Source organism: Durio zibethinus, chromosome 4 (assembly GCF_047325235.1).
Source record: "Durio zibethinus cultivar Kanyao isolate XHJ-2024 chromosome 4, ASM4732523v1, whole genome shotgun sequence".
Taxonomy (NCBI): domain Eukaryota; kingdom Viridiplantae; phylum Streptophyta; class Magnoliopsida; order Malvales; family Malvaceae; genus Durio; species Durio zibethinus.
Window position 1 is genome coordinate 34,857,359 of NC_143165.1, and position 27,486 is coordinate 34,884,844.

At 28.7% G+C, this 27,486-nt stretch overlaps 3 protein-coding genes and 2 pseudogenes across 8 annotated transcripts; 1 reads left to right on the forward strand and 4 right to left on the reverse strand.

Moving 5' to 3' along the window:
- Positions 1-1,758: 1,758 nt before the first annotated feature.
- LOC149519360 (ubiquitin-conjugating enzyme E2 variant 1A-like) lies at positions 1,759-6,859 on the reverse strand. Its single transcript, XM_089760029.1, has 5 exons — positions 6,560-6,859; positions 3,780-3,919; positions 2,555-2,680; positions 2,362-2,488; positions 1,759-2,118 (listed from the first exon to the last, which is right to left on the reverse strand). Exons 1-5 carry the CDS (start codon positions 6,585-6,587, stop codon positions 2,060-2,062), a joined length of 480 nt encoding a protein of 159 aa, XP_089616155.1. The 5' UTR covers positions 6,588-6,859; the 3' UTR covers positions 1,759-2,059.
- Positions 6,860-7,821: 962 nt separating this feature from the next.
- On the reverse strand, positions 7,822-10,208 carry LOC111289032 (uncharacterized). The gene is made up of 6 exons (XM_022879908.2): positions 9,684-10,208; positions 9,367-9,484; positions 8,922-9,259; positions 8,695-8,826; positions 8,527-8,625; positions 7,822-8,420 (listed from the first exon to the last, which is right to left on the reverse strand). The coding sequence occupies exons 1-6, from the start codon at positions 10,127-10,129 to the stop codon at positions 7,940-7,942; spliced, it is 1,614 nt and encodes a 537-aa protein (XP_022735643.2). The 5' UTR covers positions 10,130-10,208; the 3' UTR covers positions 7,822-7,939.
- Positions 10,209-13,625: 3,417 nt separating this feature from the next.
- LOC111287761 (nudix hydrolase 18, mitochondrial-like) lies at positions 13,626-15,316 on the reverse strand (annotated as a pseudogene). Its single transcript, XR_016341788.1, has 6 exons — positions 15,232-15,316; positions 15,033-15,137; positions 14,696-14,801; positions 14,312-14,395; positions 14,075-14,203; positions 13,626-13,980 (listed from the first exon to the last, which is right to left on the reverse strand). The product of XR_016341788.1 is annotated as a nudix hydrolase 18, mitochondrial-like (transcript).
- Positions 15,317-24,415: 9,099 nt separating this feature from the next.
- LOC111287453 (putative calcium-binding protein CML25 pseudogene) lies at positions 24,416-27,482 on the reverse strand (annotated as a pseudogene). Of its 4 annotated transcripts, none has more exons than XR_002689989.2 (4): positions 26,561-27,482; positions 25,648-25,936; positions 25,357-25,461; positions 24,416-25,281 (listed from the first exon to the last, which is right to left on the reverse strand). The product of XR_002689989.2 is annotated as a putative calcium-binding protein CML25 pseudogene, transcript variant X3 (transcript). The 4 variants fall into 4 exon arrangements; XR_016341789.1 differs by having other exon boundaries at positions 25,357-25,465; XR_002689987.2 differs by having other exon boundaries at positions 24,607-25,281; positions 25,357-25,465; positions 25,648-25,831.
- LOC111287454 (uncharacterized) lies at positions 24,824-25,262 on the forward strand. Its single transcript, XM_022878032.2, has one exon. The coding sequence runs from the start codon at positions 24,824-24,826 to the stop codon at positions 25,058-25,060; it is 237 nt and encodes a 78-aa protein (XP_022733767.2). The 3' UTR covers positions 25,061-25,262.
- Positions 27,483-27,486: the final 4 nt, after the last annotated feature.

The window sequence follows — 27,486 nt, forward strand, 5'->3', positions numbered from 1 at the left end:
ATATATATATATATATATATATATATTTGTAAATAAAAAAAAATGTGGGTCGACCTAATTTTATCGGCTTCTATTTTAGACTTAGATCGAAAATTATGACTAAAAATCTAAAAAAAAAATTGGCCCCAAAATAGTTTGATGATTAAGTATCGTCAACTAAATTTTTATTTTCATTTAGAAATTTTATAAATATATTATGCTAATAAATTATTCAATTTTGAACTTGAAATTTAGTAAGAGATAACTTTCAATAAATTTGAGATTTAGATTTTAGTATCTATAATTTTTTTTCTTCTTCCCATATTATGATATTTTTATAATAAAAAAAAAATTCTCTAAATGATATTCATATTTTTAAACTTGCATTGTGTTTAATTTATTATGTATTATATGTTGTTGGTAAGTCGGAAAGATTCATGTATCCATAAATTTCAAAGCAAGGGAAAGGCAATTAGAATAGTTCAAATGTCAAAGTAAGAAAAACAATTAATCATATACAATTTGCACCTATATATAATATTAACTTAGAACATTATAGAACATTATAGAACATTAAGAGATTTATGTATAGGATTTGTTTATGTTATTAAAGCTGGATAAAAATAAAATAAAAAAAAATGAACCCAAATGATTTGGAAGATTTTGGGGTTGATCAAGGGGTCCAAAAAATATTTTTTTAATATAAAAACATTCATAATCTAAAAATAAAATAAATACTATGATTTAAATTTTAAATTTATTAAGTAACATCTCTTTAAAAAAATGATATATGAATTAATTTAATTAAATCTTAAATTTGAATTATGAAGATACAAGCGTGTGATCCTTAATTATTCAAACCAATTTTACAATATTTTATTACTAAAATTTTACTTGTGGACAAGTACCCATGTTATTCACGCAGACTTTCAGGGATTCGGAATTTTTTGGGCTTTTTTTTTTAAATGTCCATCATCGTTATTGATTACATATTCAATTTCCACTTGTAGAAACACGTTTATCCTGCGAAATTTGGTTAAAATTAAATTTGATAATTTATGTATTTATATCATATAAAATATAAAAATTTATGTATTTATATTATATTTTATATAAAAATTATGTGTTTCGTGTTGATAAAAAAATATAAAATATAATTTTTTATTTTTTTAAACTCATATTTATTGATATAAATGCTTTTTCGTTTTTCAACTTAAAACTTTTTTTGTTATTTGCCATGAGTCACCAAAGTAAGCAATGTAATAGTGTTAGAACCTATTTATCCAACTTTGCTCATTGATTTGTTTACATGTCGTTAGGTATTGTTGTCAGTTTTATATTTTTTGTATTTAAAATTATGGTTTCATTTCATTTTTATATTTTTGAAGTTAAAAATACGTTTAAAATTTATATTTTTGTTTCATAAGTTGTAAGACAAGGGAGGGATGGATTAGTAAGTTGGTAGGGGCTTGAATTCATGTTGTGGCTGTTTTGATGACCATCTTTGAATATTTTGACATTAAAACTGATTCTGTTTACTAAAAATGAGGATATTAACAGATATAAAAATTTTAATAGTGATTTGAGAGAAAAAAATAAAAGACATAGTAAAATCAGAAACCTGAATGAAACTTTACTATTCCTAAACATAACAGAAGCTGTCCAAATGAGGAAGCTTCTGAATGAACAAGGAAATGACATTCAAACATTATAGGAGAGAATTAAACTTTTGAAATTTGGAATGCAAATGTTCACATCAACCCCCAAAGAGAAAGCACATGGAAGGAACATAACAAATTTTCTCAAACTGGTCAAAGTTTCAAACTCATGTTGTCCTTGATTACATTCTAAATCACATCAAATGAAAACGAAAGAGAGGAAATATTAATATTAGCAGCACAACTCAAACTTTAGAATGTCAAGAATTCATTAAGAAGTTGATTTATTTAACCACCATTTGGTGGAATCAAGAACATCTTTCTCATATGCAAGCATTCATATTGGTGGAGCTAAGCCGGTTGCTAGAATCATCTTGTGTACGTATTTTATATACATTTTGTTCATACAACTCCGATGAAGTTCAAAAGATGCAACACTTCAGCACTAAACCCTTTTGATCGAGCCTAGCGTCTTCATTGCCTGGGAAAACATTAGCACAGTTTAACTCACTGAAGATCTATATCTACATCCTAACCAATTTACCAGAAATAATAGCACTAGTTCAGCTATATCGCAAATAGCTATCATTCCATGCAATAAACAATAAATTTGACTATCGTGGAGAACTACACTCACTTCAGACAAGAGACAAGCTTCAGAAACTGACATGAATACAAAAGGATTATGGATATGGCAAGAAAATCAGATGCAAGATCTACACACCTTCAGGAGGCTGAGCAAGCTTCCTGTTCTGTGGAGACATCATTTCTTTCTTCAGCTGAGTCAATATATCCTCCATTGTATACTCCCTTTGCCAATTAGCAAGCATGGGGAAAAGGCTAGGTTCAACCTGGTAATTTAGCTGCTATAAGTATCATATTATAGCATAAAAGGTCCCAAGAACAACATCACCTACCACTCCAGTTTCCTGATTGACACAGGTCATGTTTATCCGGGTTTGAAACCTCACACTTGGTGGATTATCTGGATAATCCTTGCCGCAAAACAATTTCAACTGGTAGATGCGCCCTTCATGAACAGTCTGGAATGCATCAAGAGTAAGTAACAAATTAACTCCTTTTCATTTTAAGAAATTATTAGTTTTAAGAGGAATTATTATTATTTACTGTTTGGCAAAAACAACAGCAACAATGGAGGAAATTCATACTAGAATTCCTTTGACCAGAAGTTCTATACTATATTAAGAGATGGAAATTTATACATAATGGTTTTAGGAGGTAGTGTTCATATTTCAGATTTGAAGTTCAAATGCTGGAACCCTCTGACTTGTGGCATGTATTTAACAGTTTAAGCTTATTCTATATGCATCTAGTTAAAGGAAGGTGATGCAGGAGAGGAAAAACTTGTAGCGCCCAAGATAACAAGCAATCCTGAAGAGTTGGAACCAAATGGCTAATTGTGTCTGCCATAAAAGAGCAGGTCCCACAAAAATGGGCTTGTAGAACAAGTAATAAATTATGATGAGAGAATAATTGACGTCTATGACGAATGTCTAAAGCTATAGCTATACTGAGTTGCAAGAAAGAATATGATCATAAAGCTTGTATGTTATACTTCTAGCTGATACAGTTCTAAGAAGGCTCAATGGGTTCGCAGGTAATTTTTGTGATAAAATAGGGACAAATAATCATCAAGTTTGGATGGTAGAAACTCGTTAAGCAACTTTTATAGAGTACTGAGAAATCTCTAGCTTTTTTTTTTTTTTCAATAAAATATCTTAAATTTAAAAACACTACTCTCTTCTCATATGTTCAACAAGCTAAATTGCATCAGTCAACTTCATCCTACCCTATGATGCAAAAAGAATAAAGCAGTCTTCCTATTCTAGCTACAGCCTGATTTATCTCAACCATAACATCTTTTCATGCTACACATATCCAACACAAGAATTAAAAAAAAAAAAAAAATTGCTTTGTTCTTATTACTAATTAGTCAATCATGTGGACTGTCTCAATGATTACACTAACTTGTGAAGATGAGCTTAGTTAGAAGCACATGTCAACTTCAAAGTTGGTCTTAAACTCATCATTGTACTTATCCACACCAATTCAAAGACACATGCGCACCAATTATAGAAAAGAGCACAACAGAGAGAGAGAGAGAGAGAGAGAGAGACTCACATTAGAGGGGCCAATAATAGTCCCAGTCCATGACTGCATGTATATATCATCAGCGTCATCCATTCCATAGCTAACAGTTCCATCCCCAATTCCTTTTTCACCTCTCTCAAGCTCTTCTAGCAATCTAAAATTCCTGGGCACTGCAAAGGCCAGACATTTTAGCCCCAAAGTCAGGATTGTAAGAAAGTCACTCTGGAAGTTTGCATTAAGTCCATTAAATTGAATGCAGATTCCAAAAATTCAAAAAAACAAAAGTTTGTTCATGAGCAAAGCTAAAACTTAAAGAGTAAAAAAATTGCTTGCACGTTATGTCAAATCATGGAAAGCAGATAATGAAGAACCCAGAAATAACTGAAGTGATCCTGATACCATACAATAGCATATGCCACAAGTTCCACTTTTAAAGTTCATCACTAACAAAGTTTACTCCTAACCACGAATTAGCAAAAAAAAAAATAGATATTGAGACAAAACTACTACTTTCCCCTCATATATAGCATAAGTTTGGCTCCATTATGTAGAGACATGTGTGCCAATATTGTCAATCAATCAATGACAAACTTTTCTACTGCAATTGTGCAGTCAAAGAAATAATCTGCCCAACTCTCAAGTAGGTTTCCCAACTGATATTGCACCCAATGCCATCTGAGATCATATACCACTGCGTAACATAAGGCATCAGGAAGACATCAATATCAACAAAAGTCACTTCCCAATAGCCAAGATCAGTGATCCTCAAGGGCCAAAGGTATGGCATGGGACAGTTGAGGAGAAAAGAAAGACATGATTTGAGAACCATAGAAGGAAATTTTAAGGCTAGAAAAAAGTGGTCAAAGAAGTTTCCTTGATTTCACTGACAATAGACTTTGTTTCCCATGTCATGTATATATTTACTAAGCCCTTGTGCCTCTAATGTTAAATTCAACATCTTTCAATCAGCATCTTCATCAAGCATCAGACTCACCAAATGACACAAAAATCAAGTCATCTACTGAAGCTGTTGAGTCTTTCTCACATGGTGTTCAAAATCATAAAATTTTCCACTTCCCTTCTTTTTGACTCAGCATACATGCTTGGATGTAAATCTTGGGTCTTCACACCTCAAAAGCTAAAGAGTCAAGGAAGAAATATGTTGGAATCCCAGATCAAAAACAGAGTTATCTATCCTAATACTAAACTGACAACATCGTCCAATCTCATTGTCATAACTTCTCCTGTATGAAACCCACTGTCAACAGAAGTTGAAGCCTCATGCAAAGAGCTTGGCTTGTTTGATTAGGATTATCATATGCACTCAATTTTTTTATACACTATATACTTGACCAGACAAACTGCTTTGCTTGTTTGATGGTATCCTCATGAATATTTATTTCTTTTGTTCATCCATTTTATACTTGACCAGGATTTCATCTACCAAATAGAAAGCTATAGCCACCCAACATCAACAAAAACCAGCGATTAGGAAATTACTGATTCCTGGAACAGAAAAAGTTGATTCAAAAGAATCTGCTTATCTCTTTTTTGTCTTTTTGTATCAATTATCCATCACAGCTCACCAAGATGAGTCCTTGAAGCCTTTCAAGGTCAGCATCATGATATGAACATTTCTGTAACCAGTTCTAAATGGCCGACCATTTCTTAGAGCCAACGAGGAAATTATGGTAGATCCTACAGGTCATATAACTTAAACAAAATCATTGCCATCTTGTTACAAGCTAAACCCCATACCTCTGTTTTGAATGGAGGAAAGGTAATACTTGACTAAGAGGGCTAGCACGTCATTAACAGTTGTATATGATCCCATTTCAAGAGTATTTTAATATAATCTCAACAAATCCCTTCAGAAGTGGATCAATAGTCTTGTGTATGAAATGAATAATAGAAAAAAGTAGCTTCAGAGCTACCACAGTTCATGCATCATAGTCAATATGGCCCATTTAAGCAAAATTCCATGCATTATATATAGTTTTCATATGCAACAAGCCCTAGGCATGGAAAAAAAGTGATGATACCTGTTTAAAGGTTATCGCTTCTTTTAGAATGCACTCAACCAGCATCAATGTTCGACATTTGAAACAAGGTACACGCAACACATGTCAGATCTAATTAGTTATAATAGATTACAATGGCTCTGTCACAGCTAGAAGTATAAACAACTTAAACTCATCAAACTACTTTAGAATAGACAGCGAAAAAGGAAAGAAGGAGTTAACAAAGAACAAAACAATTTTAATCCACATTCTAGCAAGGTTATATGAATTACAAGTAAAAGATCGGACAAAATTGACTAAAACTTTAAGAAATCGAGACACTGGCTTCCCTCATTACAATTTCCTTCAATTTATTCCGACAATATCTAATTCTTTCCAAACATAACGCTACAAACTTATAATCATCCATATTTCTAATATCTAAGCTCCATCTGAAACCTGCAAATGAAACCCATTGAAACAATAAAATCTTGTACAAAATTTTCACTAGCAAAGCCTGTAAAATTCCCATCTTGAATATCAATTCAAGCACAAAAAATTCCATTCTCAAGCATTTCAAAAATTGAACTTAAAACTAAACAAACGAACACCAAATCACAGCTAAAACCCTATTTTCTACCAAATCCAAGGATTACCACTCAAAAAAAAAAAAAAAAAAAAAAACGAGATGCAATATCCCTTCACAGCTCCAACAAAGGAATGACAACGAAATTTAACTGATAATTAAAAGTTGGGAAATTTGAGAAACAATCGAGAGAAAATCTAGGCCATTGAAAAACGAAAACTTACCAACAACCCTTGATCCTTCTGAACCCATTTCCTCTTTTGATCGTTTCAATCAAAAGAAAAAAAACACAGTTAGGGTTTTCTCTGATACAAAAGAGAGAACCCAAAAAACAAAAAACTAAGGAAAAAAGAAAGTTGTGGAGAGAGTTTGGAGTCCAAAACCAACAACTACTGTTAACAACCATCAATGGTCAAGGTAAGGTACAAGATAAAAAGGAGGAGAAATAGGGAAATGATTGCCTGCTTTAACTCTATTCTTCTTTCCTTGCATCTTCATATTTAATCATTCTATATCATTGATTTTGTATAAAAAAAAAAAAAAGTTAAAAGGTAAACACGTTAAGAGGTATCTTTTTTTTATAACATTTATCCGAATTATTTTATGAAATTTAATTTAAAGTCATTTAAAAAAAAATCAAACAAATCAATAAATGAATTGACATATAATAAATAAATTTAATAAATTAAATTAAATTTACACATATTAAAATTTGAAATTAATATTTTAAAATTTCAAGACTTTTTTATTTTTTTTATTAGTTAGAAAAGTAATTTTAATAAATGAGATAAAGAAAAAAAAAAGATAAAATTAGAATATTTTGTTATTTCTTTGCATGTAAGAATAAAGGTCTCTCTTTTGCGTTGTGCATTTAAGTTAATAGATCACTATCTTGTTATATTCTTTACTTTATTGGAATTTTTTTTTCAAATTGTAATAAATTAGTAATAATTTTTAATTTAGTTATTAAAAATAATATAATTAATGAGAATTAATTTGTTATTAATAAGCGTATGATATTAATTGTAAATTTTTGACAAAATAATATGGTGTGGCATGTTTTAAGTAAAATCCTAAAAAAAAGTACTATTTAAAATCAATTTATTATAATTTAAAACACATATATAATAAATGCAAGAATTGAAAAGAAACTATGTACAATTTTCCCTCATGTGTAATTGTAATCCTAATTAAACACAATACATCTCTCTTGCCTTTTTTGCATTTTCTTCAAAAAATAATATTTCTTTTTTAAGACTTTCAAACCAAAAGTCTTAAGTAATTAATTTATAGTATCTATACATTAATATTAATAAAACAATAATGATTTTCAAAACCAATTTAAAAAACAAAAAAAAAAGTAATGATTCAATTTTTCTAAAAAGAATTTGCAAAAAATAGCAAAATTTTCACAAAGAAAAGGGTTGAATTTTTGAAAGGTTCCAAAACTTTTGGGGTTTTGATTTGATTTGTTAGAAACAGTGGATAGTGTAATGCATCAATCACTTGAATATGTAATTGGAAAATAGAACATTCATCTTGATAGGTCCCAACCACTTTTAGGTGCAGGCATACAATAAGTAACCTTTATGAAGTTTGCCTTTCTATCTACGCCTAAACCAATCAGCCATCTCTTCATCATCGGATGATTCAAGCAATTCCAACTTTCTCTGGCTGTCATTGCATTTAGATTCATCATTTTGCATTATCATTGTGGGACTCTTTCTCCTCTCTGACATCTCCAACTTCCACTTCTCTTTCACTTCTGCGTTATGTGTAGTCTTACCTCTAGTAACGGGAAAATCAATGAACTTTGAATTCTCAGTCCATGAATCTAGGCATTCTTCTTCTTCTTCTTCTTCTTCTTTCTCTTCATGTACAAACTTCCACATATCTGCACCTTTATATCGCTTTCTGTCTTGACCTGCAGATTTATCGATGCTGCCTTCAATTCCACCATTGTTGAAACCTGATCCATTGTCATATTCAAATTGAGTGAATCTGTCTGAAGCATTTGAGGCCTTTGGCCGTTTGTGGTCACATTTCAAGCAAACCATATTTCGTCTAAAGTTGATATAGTTGCACCTGTAGAGATCCAGGCATTTGAATATTGCATAAAACAATATCAAACATGGCTGTTATATTTAAGCTTTGGAGAATTCAGGGGAAATTGAAGCAGGAGAAAACTCACGATTCACATTCCCATTCCCCAGGGTTGAGATGCCGCTTTGGAGGCTTCTCTTTGCATTGGAGACATCTTGTATTCTTTGCAAAATTCAAGAAGTTGCATCTGTAACAATTGGAAGTCTCCATGAGAAATAAACCATGAGAAACTCAAAAGAAACTAAAGAATCAGAACCTTTCACATATCCAATCTCCCTTTTTTAATGGTAGATGATCCTGATCCTCCCGTAGTTGCCTCAGTCTTTCTTCGTATAAACCATCACAGCGCAAGCACTTAATATTTCTTGCAAAATTTAGGAAGTTGCACCTACCAAATGGAAGTCAAGGCAAATTGAAGTCAGAATGCATATACATTTTGAGATTCAAAATTTCAAATTGCTACCACATTGGCTATCAAATTACTTGGAGCAAAGCCAATCGCCTTGCTTCATTGGAACTTTTATGTGTCCCAGTGCACTTGAATGATCCTGTAGTGAAGCATCCCCTCTTAAGGGTGCAGCATTTGGCATGCCAGATTGTAGATCCCGGTTGCTATAATCAACCATTTCTTTCAGCAGTCTTCTTACTGATTCTTTAACCAATTTGTTTTGACATGGCTTGTTTTCCACAGAACCAGTGATGGAGTCAAGACCATATGTCAACAAAATGCGCATCACATCCACAGTCCTCCCACCTTCATCTTCACGTGCCTTCACATACGCCCTGTCACAGTTTCCTCTCAAATTGCAGGAGCTGCAAACCTACAGAAAATGAGATGAACAATAATCAGGAAAAAAAAAAAGAAAATATCTCTTTTACCGGCCAAATCAACTATAAGCAACAATAAAAAAGGAGCCCTAGTGCATACATTTCCTTCATCAATGCCGACATAAGCCCGTAAGCGCTTTCCGGAGTTGACAACTTTCCTATCTAGGCTCGGGCATCCGCATCCTGCAATGACCTGAATATCTTTCCTTGAGAAATACCTGGAAGCAAAAGGCATTGAGAAACACAAGAAAACATTAAAAAAATCTTAACGAACCAAGACATGCCATACCTTCCACATTCATCATAAAGAAAATTGCCAATGAACCAAAAGAAAATAGAAGAGAGGAAAATATTATCAAACAGGTTATATGCACCCAAACCCCCCAAAAACTGTCATAACTGAAAATGCTCCATTACCTTAAAAGGCTAAACCGATCCCTAGCAAAATTAAGGCACGCAGTGCGGATAGTGTTGGATTCTTTCAAACTGAATTCACCATTTTCGAAAGGGTTTCCATCTCCATCGAAGTAGCCTCTCTTCAACAAGCATTCCAACAAATCCACCCATTCCTGCCACGGATGTAATATCTGGACCGTTGATTCATTCCGCTTCGTGGGTCTCTCCTTATCAAACGGTACTTCGATTCCTGACCGTGACTGAGCAGCATGGGATATGGGTTTCGAAGATTGGAGCTCAGCAAGCTCATTGAAAACGACATCCAACTTTGAATTGGAATGTAGCGTTTTACTGGAGTTGTGTAAATGTGAAATGGGTATGAGAATATTAGGGAAGTCAGGGTTTTCGAAATGGAATTTGCGACCAGGGTAGAGGATTTTGTAGCTGTTTCTGAAAAGCTTCATCATTCGAGAATGGTAGGATTTTGAAAAAAAATTTTGGCCAAAAACCAAAAAAAAAAAAAAAAAAAAAAAACCTCCGCCGTTGGCCTCTGAGGATGGGACAAAAAAATCGAATAAATTAAAAATTAATTTAAAATATTTTTTATTCGATTTAAATTAAATTTAAATATTAAATATATATTAAGTTAAAATAAAATATTGAATCGAATGTAAAAATAATTTATATATAAGAATTTATTTAAATATTAAAAAATTTATAAAAAAATTAAAATTTAAAAATTGATTAACTGAATCAAATAAATAAAATTTGATTCAAATAAATTAATTTTTAAAAAAAATTTATTAGGATTTAAATTAAATTTTAAAAATTTATAATATTTTATATTATTTGAAAATTTCAAACTAATCGTTATCATTCCTACTTATAAGAACGGTAAATTTTGAAGAGAACATTTATTGTAATTTTTATTACTATAATTTCATAATTATTTTTTTGATTGAAACTAATAATAAAAAATAATTATAAAATCACAATAAAAAATTTTAATGTATGTTTTATTCTAACATTAAAAAATATTTACCTTTTTTTTTTTACCACTAAGGGATACAAAAATGATTGATGGAAGCAATTAATAAAAAGCTTAAAGGGATCTTTCCCAATTAATCATAATTAATACTATAAAAATTATTAAAAAAATAATCAATTAATTTTTTTATCTACTATAAATTTGTTTATAAAACCTATTCAAAATTGTTAACTAATTTTAGAGTGCATGACATATTACTAATTAATTTACTTTGCTATATTATTTAAATATTACTATATTAATAATTATTTTAAAAATTTTAATTTTCACACGTCCTACAAGGCCCAATTGCTTGTAAATATATACTAAGTTAAATATAAAATTTCATATCAAATCTTGTTTAAACAATATTATTATTATAAATTTTAATTTTAATTCAATTGATTTAGCAGTTACTTTTATAAAATAATATTTAATAGATTTAAATTTTAAATTTTAACATTTATAATTTTTTTTTATCTTCAATATGGCTTTCTTTAAAAAAAAAATTAGTACTATTACTATAATTATTATTAAAAGTTGATTTTTTTGTTTAACCCAATTAATAAACATTTCTCTGGCCGTGATTTTGGTGGAATGCTTGTTAGAAATAGAGAATGTGAAAAACGTGTGGAAATAACAAACTAAGAATATGATACTTGAATCAAATGATTGAATGAAGGAAACTTCTTTTTGGCCGAACATTTTTCATGCTAATTTCCACTGAGGGATGGCTTGGAAAGAAGAAAAAAAAAATGTGAAAAAGGTGTGGAATTTGTGTGAGCTTTTTCTTTTCCATTATTTCTTTTGGAGGGGTAGGGGAGATATCAATATCATGATATTTATATATATTTCATAACTCCATAATCACAATCATGTTGGTTTGATCTCATGTCTTTGATACAATATCCGAGATGGCAATTGATTGGATGAGAGTGAATTTTCATTTGTTTCGAATTTGATTCGATTTTATATATTAAATATTTAAATTTAATCTAAATTTATATTAAAATATTATTTTTTATAATATTCAAATCACATCTATATAAAATCATTATCGATTTGACTTAACTTGAATCAATAAAAATATTATTTTTTAAATATAAATATAAAATTTAATAATTATAAAATTATAAAATTAAATAAATAACAAAAAATATTATATAAATATATATATACACCAAGTTGGGTCAAGCGAGTTAGCTTAAAATCCAATATGACTTAAAACTCGATTTAAAAAAAAAACTACTCTATAAGGTTAAATCTGATTGAGTCGAAACCTAATAATTTCGGATTAAATTGTCCTATATATAGTTATCAAACTCGGACCAAACATTAAATTTTAATGTATATCATAAACTACGAATTTTAAAATATAAATTTCATAAAATAGCTAATTACTAGTTAGAAATGAAATTACTTAATATTTTATTAAAATCATATTTTATATTTTAATAGTTAAAAATAATATTTATATTTTAATAAATATAATAAATAATAAATAATAAATAATTATAAATAATTATTATTATTTATATTTATTAAAAATATAAAATATTATTTATTAATATATAATAATTAATCTTTATGCAATAAAAAAGAAATTCTATAAATAAAATTAATAAAAAGGAAAATTTTATGTTTATATGAAAAATAGTAAAAGGGAAATTAAAATCATTTTTATATTTTTTATATGAATATAGATTTTTTTATTCATTTTACATATATACATTTTTTTATTAATTATTTTAAATCATGGTCAAATAATTAATCATTTTTATTAACATTTCATTTTTAATAATGTTATATATTATTAATTTTATAATTATTTTTAATTATAGTATCAATTAATAAAATTCTTTTGTTAGATCATTGTTTTTAAATTATTTATTTTTACACATCTGTAAGTTTTTTTGTAATGTCATTATCTATATGTTTCAAAATATGCTAATATGTCATTAATATAAGAATATAAAGGTTTTAATAGTAAAAAATAAGAGTTGAGTGACTTATTTAGATGAAATACTAGTATAATGACTTAATCAGATTATTTTAAATACTTAAAAAGTTTTTTTCATATTTTACCTAAATTTATTAATTGATATTGAACCATTTCGATTTAAAAAAAAAAGATCACCTAATTTACGAAATTATTATGTAAACCACAAATTCATAATGATTTAAAGCAGTTTAATGCAGTTTAATTGTAAAATTAATTTAATTATGAAACCGAACTGATTTCAACATTTATTCATCGATTCAACTGGTCGGACTGATGGTTTGATCCGATTCTGATAACTATGGTCCTTTACAATATCATTAAAATTTTTAATTGCATTTCTAAATAATTTTTGCCTCATGCAACAATTATTTTCCCACCTTCACCTTATAAACCAATTAAGGTGGCCGACATCTTAATTCAACAATATCATTTCAAGAGAAAATAGGGCCACTATGAGTAAATAAATAAAGGCAAATGCTAAAGATTTTTTCAAATTACTGCACACTTGACCATTTGATTTATCCATAAATACATATATCTTCCATTCAAAAGAATTAGATTCATTTCTTTTTAAATCTATACTTGATAAAAAAAGAATAAAAAGAAACAGGGTGAGGCAGAAATTAGATAGAGAATTTAAATTCGAACCGTAGTTCTCCCTTTCATTTAAAAAAATAGAAATAGAAAAAAAATTATATTAATTTTATTATATCAATAATTATATGATCATTTAATAAAGTGTTAACTTTTAAAAGATATAAACAAATCATGGGCAAAGAGAACATGGGTCATGCAAATATTAAGTGATTCCAGTATCATGAAATGGATTGATTTTTCTCTATTCTTTTTTTTTTTTTTAACTTTTGTTTTGTAGTTATCGTGGCCAGTTGGTCACAAGTAATTCTACATGTTATGATGGGCATGGATATACAACTTGGACGTAAGATCTCTTCACCTAGTTTTCTTTTTTTTTATTCATTAATTTCTCGTATGAATAGCTCCCTATCCATGAATTTACAATTATTTATTCCCAACATCTACCAGCTTCGACTGTCTTCCTGGGAGTCAACACAGTTGGTTCTAACCATTGCTTTTGAACAAAGATGAAAGCTGAAGATCCTGGAAATGCCCTATTTACAAACTATGAATCTTCACTGCTAAATCAGAGAACAAACTGAGATATTTTGTTCCGTCTGCTGCTGCAGTGAGGCTAGTCGTTCGACCAGTATGTCTAATGCTTCCTTCATCCACCAATGCTGGCACACATCCCTGGCTTCTTTCACATTCATCTGAACAAAATTAAGAACATTTTCTTGACAAATTAGACACTTGATTTTGAACAAATCTGCTGTGGGAAACATGGATTGGAAAGTAGTAGCTTACCCATGTTCTTTGGCGCACGTTCTGCTCAGGCCAGAAGTCAAGTTCCTCCTTCACAAGCAAAGGAAACATGTAACCTTCATAACATGTGCCTTGGCTTTTGCTTAGAAAGTCCCATTTGCCCAATTCACACTGTTCAAAGTACAAATAAATGTCAAGATTTAGTTCAAGAACTCCATGGATTTTGATTCGGGTAAGCAAGTGCAGAGCAGGATTAACAATTCCTTTATTATTACCAACCTCAACATTGCCTAGAACACCAGCTTCTTCAAGTGATTCTCTTAAAACAGCTTCTTCCATAGATTCATCAAGCTCCCAACCACCCTAATTAAAAGAAAAAAGCAACAGATCAAGGTTAATTTTACATAATTAAGAGATGCAACAACCTCTTAATTAATGAATACTTATTCTATACTAACAGTAAATTTTAAAAACTCAGCCGATAGTCAACTCAATCGATTCATGCAGTAAAAATCTAATAAGTTATTAAGTATGAGGTTCGAATCCCAAAAATTACACCCTTTTTCTTATCCGGGCTTCCTTTGGAAAAAGTTGAAAACTCCACGCACCCTTTAATCTCATTTGTAAAGTTCAAAATTTCAGAAAAAATTTAACTTTGCATACCTTAGGAAACATCATTTTTTTACATTTCTGTGAGGAGATTACAAGAACCTCCATGTCATTACTAATGGTTCCATCACTGCTGCATTTGAATCTGTAGGGAATGCACCTGCAATTATCAAAATTGAAGAAATTAATGAATTTTCCATCATTCATTGGAAGTAAGGATTGAATTTTTCTTAATGGACAAAACAAAAACAAAAAAAAAAAAAGAAGGAAATCGTCCTAGCATGCAAAAACTGACCAAAAAATGGCAGGGCCACAATTCAAATAGAACCAAAGAACAAGAGAAGACATTTCCCAACAAGAGATACAAAAACCCAGGAACAGGACTACTCACCCGACAACTTGTCGGCGTCCGAGGTCGTCATATCGCTGCATGTCCCTTCCCGTACGAGAAAACAAGCAAGCCATCCTCAAAGAAATTGCACAAGAAAGAACAAAACTGAAAACGAATAAAAGAAAAACAATACAATCTTCAGGCTCTTAACCCTTAACGAAATTAAGAAGATGAAAATGGAGTATCAAAAACTGATTACAGATTTGGACCCATCAGTTGGATAAAGCCAAAAATATTCAGGTGACAAAAAGGGTAAAAGCCAAAGGAAAGAAAAAAAAAATGAACGGCTATCAAGAGATGATATATGAAGATGTCGGAACAACAAAATGGCTATTTATAGGGAAAAAAAAGAGTAAAAAACAAATTTATTAATTAAATAATTAAATAATTATAGCGTTAGAATAATGAATGGAATTGGTAGGTGCTGAGACGCGTCGCTTCCTATGCGTTTTTATGTCGTTTCATTTATATGGATTTTCATATTTGGGAAAATGTTTATTTATTTGTTTAGAAGACTACTATTTTCCATTGAAAAAAGGAAAAAATATTTTAGAGATTAAATTTGGTTTCGTGAATAAAATTTAGATGAAGTTTTAAGTGAAGTTCGTAATTTTTTTATTAAAAATATTTTAATATGAATTTTAGTTAAAAAATTTTAAAAATAAATTAATAAAAATTAATGATAAAATTAATAGTATGTAAAAATAATTATTAAAAATATCAGTTATCTTATTAATAATTATTCAATCGAAAAAAAAATTATTAAAATTTTAATAAAAATAATTATTTAAAAATATATCAAAATGTATTAATTTTTTAAAAAAATTTATAATCATCTACACGATAATTTTTTAATAAATTCATTTAAAATTTTAATTTAATTATTTTTAATAAATAACTTCATTTTAATCTTTATTCACTAATACTTAATTTATTATTGTTATTGCAATTAAAAAAATTGATTTAAAAAATACATTTAAATAGTGCTGTAAAAAATTACTCTGAAAAACTATTATTTAAGATTTCCAAACATTTAGCATTATTATAAAAAATTAATATAAAAATTAAAATATCTAAAGAAAGGGAACATAAATTATTTTTGTTAACAATAAAAAATTAAATGAATATTTAATTATTTTATTTTTAAACTATAAATTATAAACTGCAATTACACCTTTTAATTAATTTTTTTGGATTGATTCACTTTTAATTGTCAAAAATATTTTTAGCACAAATTATAATATATATTTAATAATTCTAACCGTGGCGTAACCGTGTCCAATAAGAACACACGATTGAAATTAATTACTGGAATGTGATGTCAAAGCTGTGATTCAAAAACAAAACAGGGCCACCTTTTCTAACCTTTTTGACTATTTTTCTTTGAGAAAAAATTAAAAACAATATTAATAATTATATATTACGTAAAATATTATTAATTTGTATATTTAATTATATTTTATAAAAATTTTATGTCGTTATTTATATTAATATGAAAATATAAAATATATTTTTTTATTAAATTTATTTATAATTTTTATTAAAATTTTAAATTATATTATTTTAATATTTTTTATTTATATTAATTTCATATCGTATCATTATATCGTATTTAAAATTATCAAATCTATAATTAAGTTAATAATTAATTTTTTTTCTTCTGAAATTCGTCTCCAAGCATCGGCCAGCGGATCGAATTTGTAGCATAGAAAGCTAGATCTTTGAGATGCCATTGCCATCAATCTAAGCTAATTGGGATGTCTGTATGCTTGTCCTGCTCTCCTTTATATGAACTTCATTCATCCAAATTAAGAAGATGGATATTAAAGTAAAACTAGATCATTACATAGTAAATTAAAGAAAATATTTAACAATTGTGTAATCTGTTAGTGACTTATGTTGATAAAGTGTTGAATTTTTAATTTTAGTTATTAAAATTTGATTTTTAACAACTTCAACTACTAAAAAATTATTAATTTAAATTAAATGAATTTTTTCTTATATTTGAAAAAATTAAATTTGAAAGAGAAATAAAATATAAATCCACTCATTTTCTTTCCCTTCTCATATTTTTTTCCCATAAAATGAAAAAAAAAATTTTTTTTTCCTTCCTTATTCTTCCCCTCTTACCAAACATTTACCAAACATCATATATATTAGTGAAAGGATTTTAATATTTCTCTTTCTTTTTATTTTGTATGCTTTGGAACTTAAAAAATTATGTGTTTGAATACTCATTACGTGGATGAAAAGACTCAATCGGCAAAAAATTCAATGTTATTTTTGTTAGTAGTTTAGAATGTGATGTATCTCACATTGAGTAAAAAGATTATTTATAAATAGTTTTAAAAAAATTACTTATATTATTTAAGTAATTAATCTAAGTGTTTAGTGGATCAGGTCATTTGAGCTTGTTTGAAATTTTTTTAGTGGGTTGGATAATTTTAAAAGTCAAAGATAGGCACTTGGGCATTGGGACACTTGGGTTTGTTTGACAAATAGATTTAAGTTTTAAATTTTATTATTATTTTTTTTTATTTCAAAATATTATTGATTCCGAATAAATATGCTTGAACAGTAAAATACATGATTGTTTAAATAAAATTTATTTAAACAATAAAATATGACTATACAAAATGTTATGACTTTTTGAATTTGTTTGATTAATGACTGTTTATTTATTGTAAATAAATCTTTCTGCTTGACTAATTTTATTGCTTTTGATTTAGAGAGTTTTAAGATTTTACTATATCTTATAGACATAATTGTCTTTAAGACAGTGTTATTTACGCCCAAAGCCATATTTTCTTCTTTCCTATTATTTTTGTTTTTTTTAAACCTACTAACAATTTAAAGGCACTTATGCGTATTACATCTACTATTGTCTCTACTACTGCTATGGATTTTGAATCAAACATGAAAGTTCATTTTTAAAATCAAAATGTAATTAAACTTGATCGTTTTAATGGATCAAACTACACTAGGTGGAAAGACAAAATTGTTTTTCTATTGACAGCATTGAAAATGTTTTATGTACTTGATCAAAATTTGGAACTAATTCCAAAATCAACTCCTGAAGATTCTGATACTATTAAGGCAACAAGAAGCAAATGTGAAGAAGATGAATTAGTCTGTCGAGATTATATTCTGAATTTATTATCTAACTGTCTATATAACCTATATAGAAATATGAAAACACCAAAAAAAATATGAGCTGTTCTTGAGCACAAATACATGAACAAAAAAAAATATACGAATAAATTTTTGACTTTGAAATACTTTGAATTTTTAATAATTGATGAGAAATCAATCATGGACCAAGTGCATGAGTTACAAATTTAAAGAGATATATGTTAACTTAATTAATAATATAAAGAAAAAAAATCATTATCTAGTTTTCATTAATTAATTAAATTTGAATTATATTGACCCTTGATGTACACCAAAATTAAAATGCAACGGTGACAGATTGCGACTAGATAAAAGCTCCCGTAATTAATTTTTAACATTTTTGGGTCCCTATTCATTCAACAGTAGCATGCATGATTATGAAAGATTGGAGGATTTTATTTTATATACATAAAAGAAGTAAAATAATTCTTCATTTAAAAATAAAACTCTTTTTCAGCAACTTCTTTCAAAAGGGTAATTAATTTTTTAAACACTTGAAAATTATTACTTAAAAAAAAAAAAAAAAACAATGAGTAGCCAACAATGAAGGCTTGATGATCCGTTAAGGTTTGAAATGGCCGGGGCTCACATGGAGTGAAAAAAAAGTGCATGGCGCCGACTCCATGAGAATTTATTCCGTCTCTCTTTTGTAGTTTTTTTTTTTTTTTTTCTTCAAACATATGCAAATTAAGAATGAGTTGTGACGACTCTTCCAAGTTCCCTAACCCAAAAAACTAACTAATAATAATGGAGCAGTCGGAGATTATAACTTTTCTTTTATAGCTACTCCATGTGATCGTCACCTTCTTTGTCTCCTTGCTTTTGGGGTTTTGCCTCGTTTCGAAATTTGATAAATACAAAAATAAGCATTATAATTTCGTATCGATATAAAAATATAAAATATAATTTTTTTATTTTATTAAATTTATTTATAATTTTTAAAAAATTTTTAAATCATTTTATTTTTGTATTATATTATTTATCGTATTTTAAATTATCAAATCTATTCATTTTTATATTTCAAAACCCCCCAACAACTTTTAAAAAGAAGGAGCAGCTTATCCTTTTTATTGAAGGGATCAAAACAAGGTTGATACCGTTGGTAGTTGGAGATAATTGACCTTGTTTGCTGGGCATTGGGCATGTCAAATTTGAAGGGATCAAATATTCAAGAAACTGGAATACTTTAACTCCTTTGTCTGCTTGGTCAATGTGGATCACATGGACAATCAATGGATCATAAACTTGTTTGGACTTTTGCTCTCTCTATGTAATCATTGATTGATCAATTAATGAAACAATGGAACATTTCCATTTTAGAATAGTTTCTTTTCTTGAATCACTTAGCTAAGTTATAATGAAGGGTAATTGACTATTTCAAGAAATATATAAGGATTTTCAATTACGAAACAAAACTACATTTTTTAACTAAAAAAGTCATAATCTGAAAATTAAAAAATTGATTTTCAATTTGTTTGATTTTTTTTTTATATCTCACATGGGAAGAAGACAATTTCTTGAAGGATAATTTTCTTCCTTTTTATTCCTTAACTATAATTTACTATTAGATAAAACGATCCAAATTAATAAATAAATCGATTAATTAATATAACATTGGACCTAATCAATATATCCATATATGCTAAGATTGAAATCTAAAACAAAAAAAATTCAAAATCTTTCTTTGTCATATAGACAAGATCTCTTTGAGAAGGATACAATCCTTTTATAACATAGAATTATTGTAATTGTACACTACCTAGAACTCAAAGTTCAAACAATTTATGTTATTGGGCTAACCAATTTTGTTTTAAATGTGATTGGCTTATGTGCCACTTGAACCCATTCATAAATCTGACATTAATATATACTTTGACTATTAACTTGAATGTATACATATAAGTTAGAATTTAAATTAATATTAACTTGAACTACTACATGAAAATAACGTGGCAATGGGCAGCTTAACATTCTAGAAAGAGTTCCTTCTAATGTCAAAACATATATCTCATATCAACAAGTGGTTGGTTCAATCAGTTAAGGTCGTTTTTTTCGACGAAGAGATCTTGAGTTCGAATATTATCGATAACCATTTATTGGGGTCATATTGAATACACGACTTACAACCACTTATCTTAAATTATTAGATACAAAACATCTTACTTTGACATGCGGGACTGAACAATCTATTTACCTCGAATTTTTTTTATAAAAAAAAAAAAAACCTATGTCCCATTAGTCATACAAAAATATTTTAATTTCCAGCAATTTGACCATTCTAAATAAATATTTATATAAACATTTGTTTTAAATGGTTGCTTTGATCAATAGTACGTGATCCGATGATAAAGTGTTAAATTTTAAATTTCAATAATCAAAGTTCAATATATTACAAGTTTATATGTAAAAAATGTTTCCTTTGACATATCTATCAATTAAATTCTGAAATTATAACTTAATAAAAAACTAGATGCTTAATCAATTTGAATACTAGCATGCCTTCCATTTTTATTTTATTTTTTTGTAATCTTAAGAGAGATATAACAACTTCTAAATTAGCATCTTAAAAAAAAAAAAACATTTTCATATAGGTTGTAACAATTTGTTTCCTATATGGATAATGCTTTATGTATGTAACCTTATGAATCCAGCCCACTTCTGCATCATCAATTGGGAAGAAGAAAAACCCAATATAAGGAAAGTGGGTTAAATTTTGGCCATCCAATTGGGTCTGTTTTTCTTCGGAGGTGGGAAAATAAATGACTTGGGTCTTGTACTTCACAAGAAAACCTTAATAAAAAAAGTTTGTTTTTTTATACAAATGACAGAACAAATTTTTTAATTTTATAAATGAGATTAAAAGTTTATAATATATTTTATTTTTAAAAAATAGTTTTTAATGAATGAGATAATTTTTGTTTTAAAAAATGAATATTTTAGATAATAAAAATGTAAAAAAAAAATCATAAAGTAATGATGAAATTTACTTACAAACGTTAAACATCTAATTTAAAACTAATTAACAGTAAATGAAATGATCAAATTTGAGTGTAAAATTACAGGATATTAGATATTCATCAGATATAAGATAACATCATATTAACAGACTCTCATAACATGTAGACGATGATGAAAAAAATATTTCACGTGACAAATTTAAAAAGAATAATAGAAGAAAATTTTAGATTTGATGTTGTATTAAACATTCAATTTAAAGTTAATTAACAATAAATAAAAGAATTCAACTTAAATATAAAATTATAAAATATTAGATATCAAATATGAGATAACATCATGTTAATAATAAAATCTCATAATTTATATTCATGTGTTAATCTTGTGTAAATGTTATTCCGACAAATATACTATAACTCTAATGCTTTCTTGTACACTTTCATATGCTTGGAAAAATATACAACCAAAAAACTGAACAAAATAAAATTTTAATATGAAAATAAAAAAGTTTATAAAACTCCATGGCTTGGACACGAGTCAAAAGGCCATTGGCTTTTAGGCTACCTGAAATGCTCTGCTCGGCCTCGTTAACATGCATATCTTCAAAAATTCAGAACTATGGAAACAAAAACAAAAACAGGAAATTTCTGGACTTTACTACGATTACATTCCAATAAAATCTCAAAGTATTTAGGATGTTATTAACTAAGAAACAAGCAATTAATCCTCATTCGCCTCGTGGCAGCATTACCCTCATGCTTCACGCAAGTGGTTACTGCTGGCGGCCCGACAACTAATAAATAAATAAGCCGTATGCCGACAACCACCCCAATCGATGTTTGATGTATAAAATAATAAATAAAATAAGATTATAATTATTTTATATTATATTTAATTTATATTTAAAATAAAAATAAGATTATCAGAAAATTTAATTTTTTAATATAAAATAATTTAGTTTTTCAAAATAAAAGGTTATTTTTAATCAATTTGATTGAATATATATATTATAATATTTTTAAAAATTATATTAATAATTTAAATTATATAAATTTTAAAAAATAATTTTAATTAATAGATAAATTATTTTATCTTCATTTTTATATCCACCAAACATAAAATAAAATTATATTATTTTATATACCAAATTCATTTTTAATATACAATACCTAGCCTCTAGCGTGATTCACTCGTTTGTTTTCAATTGGCCAGCTATTTATTATTGCTTCTGTAGATTGTACTCAACCATGCCGGTTCGTTATTTTGTTCTTAAGTAAGCACCTTTTCATTACTATTTTAGATTGTACTGAAACTCTATATGCTACCTATTGCTAGCTTCTTATCCTTTTGATTATTTTAATAATTTTAGCTTAAAAAAAAAAAACTATTTAGAAAAGGAAATTTGCAACTAATAACTAAAAACCGTATGCTAACAACCATAATATAAGTCAACATATTCTGAAAATAGAAATCGACGGTTAAATTTTTTTTATTGAAAATTTAAAACAAAAAATATATATGACTCTTAGAATTACCTTTTTTTTTTAATAATATCAACAAATCAACAAAATATTTGAAAGAAAAATAATAGTAATTGATTCAATCTACGACGTTCCTCAGATTAAATTTTTGAAAACGTGATAATTATGCCAAAGTCGTCGAGTCATTTTCGTCAAAGTTTTCATACATTGAGTGAAGATCACATGGAAGAGTGTGTGGCATAGGCACCTTGGGACTATTGTGACGTTGAATGATGGAGAAATTGGCTTGGCTAAATTTAATTTAACATGAAATGTGGACCCAAAATGTAAAGAAAAATTTAACAACTTTTGTTTTTTGTTTTTTTGTTTTTTAGTTAAGTACAAAATGAAAAATTGAAAATCAAGATCACATGATTGTCCATAGCTTGAGAATTAAGGCTCGTTGATAAGCAATGATGGAACTTGAATTTTTAATGTCAGTAACGTGAGGAAAAATATGTGGTTAGGTTACATTTGTTAGGCCATAGAATTATGAATAATATATGTGTGTTTGCTTTGTTGTGGCATATCAATTATAATTTAAAGGTGATACGCTTTGAATTGATGTTTCTATAATGATTGTTGTTGTTGCTACAAGCTTTAATGAAAGAAATATTTATCTAAAAATAATCATATGATCAAATGCTTTAATTCAAATCATTAATGAGTAAATGAAAATTTTTATAATTATTAGTGAATGTAATATAGAGGAATTCAATATCAATCTTGTAGGATTATTCAATTCAATTTGTTTATATAAAATATTTACATTTAAATTTATTTTTATGTAAAAAAATTATATTTTGAAAATAAGAGAAAAAATTACATATATTAAAATTAAAATTAAAATTAAAATATTATTTTTTAAGAATGACTATATGAGTCAATTAAATTAAATTTTAAATTCTTAAATTTTGAACACATGATTCATATAGAAAACGATAAGATTATAGCTCGAGTTGTTACGTATTTGAATTAAAATTTGAAATGCAAGGTTGATTGCCAATTATAGATACCCAATCTTTTGCATAATTCATTAACATACATGTACTTGTAGGTAACCTCTTAAAAGGTAGAGACATCGCCTAATAATAATAGAGAACATATCAAATATAATTTTTTTTTATTATAATGTTATAATTGTCAAATTAAAATAAAATTTCATGTAAAGATTCGTCACTTATAAATATAAATTTCATATAAAATTTTGATAAATATCATAAATTTTAAATTATAATTAATTAATTATATGACAGTGATATGTTCCCACAATAATACAATCGCCAATGGGCCAAGATGTACATACGTGATTTTACATTGTTGCCAACACTCTGGACTACCTTAATTCACTACATTTTCTTTCCGAAATAAAAATTATTAATTCGTTAATTATATCATTTTCACCATTCTCAAAATTCCATCAAATAAAAAGAGAAAAAATAAAATATTTAGCTATCTTTTTCAAATTTCTCTTGCTCAAAATGAAAAGGAGAAAGAAAATTCTTGAACGATTTTTCTACGTAAAAGGAAAATTGATCTAAATATGAGGTAAAAACATGATAAATTTGTTCAAATCACAAATCATCAAATTTCCTTGTTTTTTTCCAAGTTGACCAAAAAGAAGTGATTCAAGACAGAACATTTGGCAAGTTATGATTTTCCTCGTGACTCCCATGATTTTCTTTTCCTTAAGAGTTGATCAAAGTCCAAAGGAGGTCATTGTAGCATTCAACCAAGTTTGAACACACAAATTTTTCTATAAGTTGAATATAAAAACCAGTCAAATAAGAAATTCCTCTTAACAAATGTGAAGAAGCAGTTGGGCAGCTCAGCCACCTATCCTATGTAGCAGATGGTAGAGTATTCAACTCTTCATTTTAATGATTAAAGGTTAAATTATATGGAGTAAAAAAAAATCTTCTAAACCCTTTTAAACAAGTGCAAGTGGAGAAAGTTACGTACCCTTTGCCAACCAGCTTGATTTTCCTCACTATTCATGAGGAAATCATGTCTTTTTCATTATTCACACCATATATAACCCCTTGAAAGTCTCCAAAAAACTGGTATTCAAGGGCAAGGCCTTAGGCGTGAAGCATTTGCAATTTGCAATCCGAAAAAGAAGGTGCTAGTTTTAGAACTTCAGAAATGGAGCAAAAGAAGATCAGAAACAGCAACAACAACGCAGCTATACGAGACGAAGATGGATACAAAGGTGTTCCAATTCATAGCCAAGTCATGAAGGTAAAGAAAGAGTTTGAGAAGATCAAGCATCCATCACTGCAGCAGCCAGATATGAGACGGGTGCTCCGGGAGATCACCCGCCAACGGTCCCGGTCCCCTCTGGGATTAGCCGAAAGACCCATATCAGTTGGGAATTCATAGAAACTACCCTGGCAGTATGGCACATCACCTGTAGAAGAGAAGAAAGAGAAACGGTTTCTCTTATGGCAACAGGTTTTTAGGATTAGAAACAATCTTGTTTTGGTCTTGTTTCAAGTTTTTCTCCCGCAGCTGGTTTCTGGATCTTTGTTCTATCTGTTGTAGATATCCTTCAATTTGATAGTACAACTCTTAAAGCAGCCAATCGAACCTCCTATGATTGCCTATTAGGATTAAACGAAAGAGGAAATAAATAATAGGAATGACCAAAATCATTAAAACTAACACAAAAATTTTACCGTTGGCTAAGTTGGTATAACGTAGGACTCATGAAACTGAACAGGCCAGAAGAAAACATAACTTCAGCGGATTTTTCTGCCAGGAGCAAGGGCACTTTTCTTCATCTTTCTACAAGCCAAATACCACAAAAGGTTTTTTACTTCTTGTTAATTAGCAGTTCCAATGCTGTAAACCGCCAAAAAAAATCCAACTAACTTGTTCTTTATTGTACTAAAAACAAACATTTAAAATATAATAGAGAAACCTAAGAAAATTAGAGTCCAAACGCTAAGGAAAAAAAAAATTCATACCAGGAACCTGGTTTGACAAATGGAGCAAGACAGAGCCAGCCACAGCAGGAAGTACGGTAAGATCAGAGCCTTTGGGGATTTCTCCAGAAGCTACGAGGCCTAACCCATAGGTAGTGTACTGGGTTATCTTGACTGCCTTGTGCACCAACCCACCTTCCCTCCTGACCCACTTCAGGAGGTCGAACTGCACTTACCCAAGCCAAGAGGATGATGGTCTATCTCTGTTTTGCCCTTGAAATTGCCATTATTTTCATCTTCCCCACTTTCAAAACCATATTTATGATGTATGCTACAAGCCACAAGAAAAAAAAAAAAAAGAATCTCTTTGGGATATTTTTATATCAACCATCTTCTACATATATCAAGAGGGCAACTAATAAAGCCATCTCCTCCACATTAAATTTTTATTAAAATTTTATCATTGAAATTTATGATTATTTTATGGTAAAATTAGGGGATTGATGGGTTTATAGTTTTTTAATGATTATTTAATTATTCACAATATAAGATTTTTTAGATTTCATTTAATTCAAATAAATTTATTTACATTAAATAAAATTCTCTTATCACTTGAACTAATATCCTCCAGTCAGATAATTTTCTACAAAAAGGAAGCAACTTTGACCTTCAATTCATTAAATATTAGACCCGAACACAAAGAAACAAACAATTTTCAATACCCCATTGAATTGAAACAAATAAATTGCAGAATGAAAAAAAAATGGTAAAAGAAGCAAAATTAACATGCATATCGAACTACTAAAAGAAGCATCCAATTCCATAGAAAGTAAAATCCAAAATATTCCAAAAATATACACAATTTCCAATAAGAAATTAAAAAAAAAATGTTGCTCCTACCCAATGAACCCATCCTTTAGATCCAGGAAAAGCAGAGAGAAAAAAAAAGAGTTACCCTCCAAAAAGAGAAGAATCGTCATTCGATTTTTGATAGTAACTCCTCTCTGAGGCTACCTGGAGTCAGCCATCATCATAACCTTAAACTCTTCAAAATCAATCATCCCATCTCCATCGTTATCTACTCCACTTATCATCTTCCTACATTCTTCGATGGAACATTCATCGCCCAGGCTTTTCAGAACCTCATGAAGCTCCTCAGCTGAAATCGAACCATTCCCGTCTCTGTCATAGACCGAGAAAGCGTCCTTCAGGTTCTCCAAGATCTCGTCCGAGTCGACTCCTTTGGTGTTCAGCTCAACGAATTCCTTGAAATTTATGAACCCGTCATCGTCAGCGTCGAATTCTTTGATCATATTCCGGAGTTCTTCTTCGGAGGGTTGTTGGCCGACGGAACCCATGATGGAACCCAGTTCGGATGATGAGATCTTGCCGTCGCCATTGACGTCGAACTTTTTGAAGACTTCTTCGAGTTCTTGGAGTTGGGTTTGTGTAAAATTTCTCGATGGGGTTCGCATTGGAGATTGAAGGAACGATGATCCATCGGAAGGAACAGCTGGAGAAGCCGTTGAATTTGGGGTATTCGAAGAGGAAAATCGCTTCTTTTTTCGATTGAAAATCGACCCAAATCCCATTAGATTGTCGTCTTGTATGGAAGATTGGGAAAAAGAAAAGTAATCAGAGAAAATAAAGCTGAAAATTCGTCTGAGATAGAGAAAAAAATGGGATTGGTGGTTATTGAAGAAAGGATAATCCTTATCATAAATTGAATTAGAATTGGAAAAACAAAAAAAATGAATATTTAGGGTTTTGCTTTTGCAATTGATTTTTTTCCTTTTTAATTTTTGATTGCCAAACATGGAGGTTGGGTTGGTTTGTTATAGAGAGAGTTTTGGCGTGAGTGGATCATAAAATTTGTGTGAA

Excerpts from the sequence above, each read along its gene's own strand:
- LOC149519360 (XM_089760029.1), bottom strand. The coding sequence starts at position 6,587 with ATGGGTTCAGAAGGATCAAGGGTTGTTG. Across the intron at positions 2,681-3,779 it reads CTATTATTGGCCCCTCTAAT|ACTGTTCATGAAGGGCGCAT; the intron begins GTGAGTCTCTCT and ends GATGCATTCCAG. Across the intron at positions 2,119-2,361 it reads GCTTGCTCAGCCTCCTGAAG|GCAATGAAGACGCTAGGCTC; the intron begins GTGTGTAGATCT and ends ATGTTTTCCCAG.
- LOC111289032 (XM_022879908.2), bottom strand. The coding sequence starts at position 10,129 with ATGATGAAGCTTTTCAGAAACAGCTACAAAATCCTCTACCCTGGTCGC. Across the intron at positions 9,260-9,366 it reads TCGGCATTGATGAAGGAAAT|GTTTGCAGCTCCTGCAATTT; the intron begins GTATGCACTAGG and ends CATTTTCTGTAG. Across the intron at positions 8,626-8,694 it reads GGAGATTGGATATGTGAAAG|ATGCAACTTCTTGAATTTTG; the intron begins GTTCTGATTCTT and ends CAATTGTTACAG.
- LOC111287454 (XM_022878032.2), top strand. The coding sequence starts at position 24,824 with ATGGAGCAAAAGAAGATCAGAAACAGCAACAACAACGCAGCTATACGA.